Raw genomic sequence first — 7,915 nt, 5'->3', positions numbered from 1 at the left:
TGTGTGTGTGTGTGTGTGTGTGTGTGTGTGTGTGTATATATATATATATATATATATATATATATATTTTACAATAAGATTATGTTCATTTGTGTTTATGTTGTATTATTTTCAGATGCAAATTTCGCTATTAATTGTGCTAGTAATTTTGTTCTCAGTGTTAACTTTGTGATCAATTATTGTTATAATTAGTATATCAGGTGTACAAGTATGAAATGACAATTTGAGAAGATGACGCAATGCAGTGTGAAGTACAAAGATTTAACATTATACGCTATTTTATTGTACCATCAACAAGTGTCAAACGCGCAAAGTGATTTGATTGAAAGGTGTTTGCATAGTATTATGTTGCTATGTTTAATATGACGAAATTTGTACCAAATAAGGAGCATTCGCGGACAGTATTAATTTTTTGTTTTCATTTGAAGAAAACTGTGAATCATACCGATTATTTGGAGAAGCTTATGGTGAACATGCTCCATCGCAAAAAACGTATGAACGATGATTTCAGTGTTTCAAAATTGGAGATTTCGATGGTGCAGACAAGGAAACGGAAAACCGCCCAAAAAGTATGAAGACGTGGAATTGCAAGCATTGCTGGATGAAGATGATTCACAAACACAAAAACAACTCGCAGGGAAATTGAGCGTTAGTCAACAAGCTGTTTCCAATCGCCTACGAAAAATGGGAAAGATTCAGAAAGATGGGTGCCACATGAATTGAACGAGAGACAGATGGAGAGATGCAAAAACACATGTGAAAGTTTACTCGAACGATACAGAAGAAAGTCATTCTTGCATCATATCGTTATTGGGGATGAAAAGTGGATTTTTTTTTAGAATCCCAACTGCAAAAAATCATGGGCGCACCCAAGTGCAAAAAATCAGGCGCACCATCCACATCGACCGCAAGACTGAATCGCTTTGGCAGGAAGACGATGCTCTGTGTTTGGTGGAACCAGAAGTGTGGTCTATTATTGCTATTGAAGCCTGGCAAAACGGTTAATACCAAACGCTATCAACAACAATTAATCAATTTGAACCGTTCGCTGCTTAGAAAACGACTAGAATACCAAAAGAGGCAACACAAGGTCATTTTTCTCCATGACAATGCTCCATCACATACGGCAAAACCAGTTCGGGACACGTTGGAAGCACTCAGCTGGGAAGTTCTATCCCATGCGGCTTACTCACCAGACTTGGCGCCTTCCGATTACCACTTGTTTGCATCGATGGGTCACACGCTTTGGTTCGTACGAAGATGTGAAAAAATGACTCGATGAAAAGTTCGCGGTAAAAGGGGAAGATTTTTATTGGCGTGGTATCCACAAATTGCTCGAAAGGTGGGAAAAATAACTATGTAACTAACAATGGAGCACTTTGAATAAATCTCTTTTTATCATTTTTCCGAATTTAACGTGTTTTTTTTTTTAAGAAAAAATCGTCATTTCATACTTGTACACCCGGTAAATATGAAAAAGAAGTAATTGCGAGTAATTTTTTGTATGATTTCAAACTAAGCTCTAAAGAAGAAACGAGTCGAAAAATTAATAAAACATTTGACCAAGGAACAAATAGATAGTACAACGATAGTCTAAAAAATTTTATAACGAAAATGAGATCCTTAAAAATAAAGAGGATCGCTTAACAAAAGTTTCAGATAGAAATTTAATTCAGCTTAATCTAAACTTTTCCGAGCTATTCCGAAATGTCCATCTCAAACCAAAATCAATCATAATCAAGTTTGTAATTTTTTTCGATCAATGTATCAATTCCAAGTTACATCCGATTGAATCCGTAGTACAACTAAAAATTTCAATTCATGCGTCCTCTCCAATTCCAATCCTAATGAATACCGATCCGATACCAATCCGAAACAGTCATTCAATTCTTCTCAATCCATTAATTCAATCCGGATGAATCCGAAACTTATTCTGACAATCTTTTCAATTCTCTCACTCTATGCATCTAATCCATATGAATCCAAGACAAAATTTTCAATCTTTTATAATCCGTACGATTTTTCGAAATATCAATTGGAATTCGACAATAATTGGAGACAAACTTTCTAACATTTTCAACCCGTGCATTAATCCGAATGAATCCAATCTGAAATAGCATTCAGTCCTTCTCAATCCGTGAGTTCAATCCGAATGAATCCAAAGCCTATAATTCTTTCTATCCTCAATTCGTAAGAAGGATTAGAAAAAATAGAGATCGATAACATGTAAATCGCTTTATTCCCAGATAGCACAGTAACGTTTTAAAAATATATTAAAACATACATGTTGGACGTTTTTTTGGACATATTAAAAACATCCGAATTAGATCCATGGACATTTTAAAAACATTTTAAAAACATCCAGTGTTACCATTTTGGATTTCTTAAAAACGTTCATTTTAGGACGCAATGGGCTAAAACTAGATTAAATTAATATATTAAATAAATTTTAGACTACAATTAAAACAAAATGATTCTTATATGAGTATTATTATTGATTAATATCTTATTTCTGAATACACATCATAAAATTATGATAAAAAAAAACATTTTTCCCTGAATTCGGGAATTAATTTTATGGTGCTTTGAAATGATCACTCATCGGTTTGCGTATCACTATTCTTGACTTCTGGAATCGTACGAAAATCGCTACACTTCGATGATCCACGAATACTTATATATAATCACGGATATATAGTTATGATACATCTGTTTAATATCCTGATAGAATTTGTGCAGTTCAACTGAACATCCAGTCAGTTACTGTCTAATATTTAATCTTAATGTTATAACGATTATTTTCAGATTAGAAAATCATACGCTGTACTTTCACAATACCAATTATCATGTATATCTTTGACTAGAGATCTCTCTCCTGCCGATAATAGTACGTCATATTGATATGTATGAGTTATGTACCATGATATACCTAACTTGCATAAATAGTATAAATAGTATAAATAAGTAGTATAAATAGCAGTAGATTTTTCGTTAAAAATTTTCAACACAGCACAGATGTCCTAGGGACGTCCATGGGACGTTCAAAAGACATTCATACATATTAACAAAAGTGAAACTCCTTGCGATCTTAAAAAAATTTTCACGTCAAGTCAGCGAAAGCAACACATCGCGAGCAGATTTAGAAAATTACATGAATGAATATTTTTTAAATGTCCAAATGTGAACATTTTTTACTTTGTATAATGTACGTTTTTAAAACATTCGTACTTGATTCGGACTAAATAAAAACCAGATTTGAATCCAATGAATTGTGTGAGTTGTCTGGGTTGTTATTATTTTTAGCTTAATTAACAAATACCAACGTGTAATTCGTTTCTGTCTGATCTACTTTTATCAAATATTAAGTTACAATAAACAAATAGAGATCGACAAATAAATCGTTTTGTCATTAATTATCATATTCTAGCTTAGTTAATAAATATGTAATTTCATTTCCATCTGATCTTCTTTATTAAATATTATAAACAAATAGATATTGATGACGAAAAATCGTTATGTTATTTTTTAGCTATTACAATAATAAATAACGTAATTGCGTGCGTACGTACGTGTGTTTGTACTGACGTTAATTTCATTTTCGTCTAACCTTCTAAATATTAATAATCAAAGTAGTAGGAATATGAAATTAAGAATAGTTACTGTAAATTATAGATAGCATTGACGCTGATTTTAATAACAAGTGTGCAATTAATGGCGTTTTTTTGTTATACAATCAGAAGAAATCACGGCTGAGACAGTTTTCGTCTTCTGATTCCTAAAGGGTCCTCTGCATAGAAGTCGTAGACGGACGTAGAGTCTTAAGTTGTAGGAAACAATCAAATATAAGGAGAATACTCGATTAGAATTGGTCAGTTTCAGTAGAGGATCCTTAAAGATGATAGCCTTAGCTGTGATCGCTTCTGGTTGGATAACGAAAAAACGCTCTAGCTCAGCGTTAGTATTATTAGACTATCGTTCTAGAGATCGTAGGTGATAGATCCAAATCTTACTGAAGGCGCAGAAATGCGTTTTTTTTAAAATAAATTGTAATTAATAAAATAGAATATGCGAAACAGTAAATACAAATTAAATTTAAAAAATAAAAAATTATAATAACTGTGTAAAAATAAAACAGAATAATGTAAATAACACTCGATATTTGCACAGCAAAACAAAATAAATAAAAAAGAGACGACCAATAATGAGCATATTAAGATGTAATTAATTATTGTTTAATACATTAAACATGTATCAAAAAAGTTCCATATAATATAATTATAATACAATATGTATTTCGACTCACAAAATCTTCTTCAGTTTTAATTAATTATCATTTTGTACGTAATATTATATATCGAAAGAAATCTATATCATAGTTCATCAACAGTCATATCCGATAGTAACAGCATGTCCGCAATGATGTCAAGATTTAAAAATTATATATAAAATGTAATATATTTACAAGAATTAATGTTAATGCAAGATTATTGTTACAGTAAAAAAAAGAAATTGATGTGAATAATAAATCAAACAATATAATACATTGACGTGATGCATTGCAAAAATTAATAAAAGTTAAATTTATAAAATGTATATCTATATATTATATGAATTTATAATTTAGTAAAGCTAATTTATAATTTAGTAAATCTAATTTAGTAAAATTAATACGAATAAATACCTTTGATGTAAAAAATCAAAATTTCTTCAATCAAAAAATAAAGTGTTTCTGGCGTAAAAAGTCGATTGAAATTAGAGACAATGTGAAAAATATAATAAAAAATAAAATAATGTATTGTCTCTTCGATATTATGACATAATGAACTCAAAAATTCCAAATATTATTCAAGCAATTCAATGATTAACTGCAATTAGCTATTATCATGCGACAATTTTTTCCAAGCTACATTATAACTATGAACAGGATGATAATCGTTTTTATGTTATCAGCATTTGTTAGAGAGGGCGAAATACAAATTTATATTATGTTTTGTTTTTACCATAATATTATATTTTTAACTTTGATAATGATCCGATCATGATTGAAATGTCTGTTTGTTTATTGCTAGCACATTTAAATCAACTAAAGAATTGTTTCTTTTACTTAATGTTCAAACTTCTATATTAACAATGTTTAATTTTATAAAATAATTTTTGGCTCGTAACCTTTTTCTTTATTGTTTTTTATAATATCTTAATTTGCTCGTTATTGGTCGTCTCCAAATTTAATAAAAAAAACAAGCAATTATTTTTTTTATTAAAGTATTATATCGGAATCTATTCCCCGATTTCGGTTTACATCAGATTCTATTAAATTATAATCTTTCCGTCAACTTCGATTTAGGCCGGATTCAGTCGGATAAGATTCTTATTTTTCGGATTCGCTCGGAATACAACTGATTCATTCGGAAAAAGATTTAAATAAAATGGATAGAAATTTTCCTATCTGAATCTTTCTGAAATTTTCATCAGTGAGAATAGCCTGCATTGACATTTTAACGGCAATGATTGAAACAGAGCCATTAAAAATCAAAAGAAATCAAATCAATCAATTATTCGTTATCTGATCCAAGTTAGAAAAATAAAAAAGCGATGTTATTTTTGGTAGAGTTCGATCGAAATTTTTACCGAAACTGAAAACGAACATTCATTACGTGTCAATTTCGACTAAAACCATATAGCTCTTCTTCATAAATATTATTTTTAATATTATTATTGTATAATGTAATTATTATTTCAATAATTAAATTATAATTATTATTTCGATAATTAAATTATGATAATTAATTTATGAAGAAGAAGTATTTACTGTTCTTTGGCCAAAATTATTATTTTAAAATTGACACAACTGAAATTTCAATTTTCAATTTCGGCCGAACTTTAATTATTTCAATAAATTATGATATTTATAAAGAAAATATATATGATAATATATATATGATAACATATATGTTTAAACATATGATCTTTATAGGATTTTTCTCATTTTTTTAATTTTGATTTCAGTTTTAATTGATATACAGCTGAGTGTTTCAGTTCGGCCAAAGTTTCGGTCGGACTCTCTAATTTTTGCATCAACTTAATAATTTAAAAAGAACATTAATATACTTAACTCTGTTGTTTCACATACATTCAGTATGTGAGTATATCTCAAGATACTTCTATTTTATCCATCAATATAATTATATTTTTTGAAAAAGCAAACATTATAACTTATAATTTTTTTCTTAATGTTGATAAGTTCCTCTTTTTAAATCGATACTTATTTTTATTTTTTTATTTCTTTTCGTACATCGTCTTTTGTACAAATACAAATTTCAAAACAAAATGCTGTTTTTAAAATTTTTCTATAAAACACTCTTATTATTTTTTTTTATCATAACTTTTAATATTATTATCAAATCTTTTTTACAAATTTGGATTCTATACAATTTGACATTTTTGATGAAAGAAAAAATTAATTAAAATTTGTAACAAATTGTTCAAATTTGTAACAAACAAAAAAAATTGTTCAAATTTGTAACAAACAAAAAAAAAGAAGTCTCGAGTCTAGATATATAAATTGAAAATGTTTTTCAAAATTGTAGTTAAAGTTAATTAAATATTTTTATTAATGATCCATTTGCTGAATAATATTGCAAAAGCTTGTCATCATAATACATGATTACATCTTCAGATATCCTTGATAGTGAACGCAGCATCGATGGGTATGTTTTTGGGCAATGTGATGGGTCCTTATCTGTCTATGGAGATGTTCTGTTATGTGAGCATTGTACCGAATATCCTCTTCATGGTCCTCTTCAGCCTAATACCTGAGTCACCCTATCATTATGCTCTTCATGGCAATATCGACGAAGCTGAGGCATCTCTCAAGTGGTTTCAACGAGAGACTAATGTCAAGACTGAAATACAAGAACTTCAGGACTTTGTTGACGGCGCAAACACCAGCATTTTAACAAAACTCAAGGACTTTCTATTACCAGGTATCTGAAAACATAGAAGAAAAAACAAAGTGATCATCAAATCATCTTTGATCGTATCTTCAGCATGAATTTTTTTTTATCTTTGAAGTATTTAGCATAAACATGAGTTTTTATTCAAAAGTAATAATTAAACATTTTGGGATGGGACATTATGCAGCAAACAATTATAAGTAAAAATAAATCTCAATCATATTTAAAATCAATCTTCATCTGTTTCAGTAAATTTGAAGAACGTTTTTATCATGTTCGGCTTACTAGTCTTCGTCCAAGCAAGTTCGTTCAGCACAATAAACGCCTACGCAGAGCTCATCGTTATCAGTACCAAAGTGACCATCACTCCATCGATCGTGGTAATGGCGATGTGTTTCGCCACAGTTGTTGCTGGCTTTATTGCTGTCTTGTTAGTAGACAGATTTGGTCGGAAAAATCTGTTAATACTTTCCAGCGTCGGCGTCGCCATTTCATTAATCGTTCTTGGTCTTCACTTTTATCTTCTTTCTCTAAACTTTGATCCTGAAAAACTGACATGGTTGTCAATCACATCATTGCTATGCTTTAATCTATTCGTGGCTTGTGGTCTATCTACAATACCTAGCACTCTTGTAGGTGAGATGTTCCCAGCAAATCTCAAGAATCTGGCGTCTCTTTGCATTTTTTCGAGCAATGCTCTATTTTCCTTCATATTTGTCAAGAGCTACCAACCTTTTATTAATTTAGTTGGAGAAACAATCGTCTTTTGGAGTTATGGACTTTTTGTACTTGGAGCAGTGCCCTATGTGCGGTATTTGATCCCCGAAACGACAGGAAAAAGTTTACTAGAGATTCAACGATCCATTAAAAAATAAAAAACGTAATTTATCAAAATCAAAATATATAATATAAATAATCTATAATAAAAATAATTTATATTAAATGTTGATCAAAGTTGAAAA

The 7,915-nt window shown here is 29.8% G+C and overlaps 1 protein-coding gene across 1 annotated transcript in view; it reads left to right on the top strand.

Moving 5' to 3' along the window:
* The window catches only part of LOC108686480 (facilitated trehalose transporter Tret1-like), a 29,409-nt gene extending 21,581 nt beyond the window's left edge, over positions 1-7,828 (top strand). The window contains exons 4-5 of the mRNA XM_018191815.1: positions 6,677-6,983; positions 7,203-7,828. Of these exons, the coding sequence (XP_018047304.1) occupies positions 6,677-6,983; positions 7,203-7,828 (933 nt within the window). The remainder of the gene's footprint in view (positions 1-6,676; positions 6,984-7,202) is intronic.
* The last annotated feature ends 87 nt before the right edge of the window (positions 7,829-7,915 follow it).

This window comes from Atta colombica, unplaced genomic scaffold (genome assembly GCF_001594045.1).
Source record: "Atta colombica isolate Treedump-2 unplaced genomic scaffold, Acol1.0 scaffold185, whole genome shotgun sequence".
Classification (NCBI taxonomy): Eukaryota; Metazoa; Arthropoda; class Insecta; order Hymenoptera; family Formicidae; genus Atta; species Atta colombica.
The sequence above is the reverse complement of the archived record's forward strand: the minus strand, read 5'-3'. Positions and strand labels throughout refer to the sequence as shown.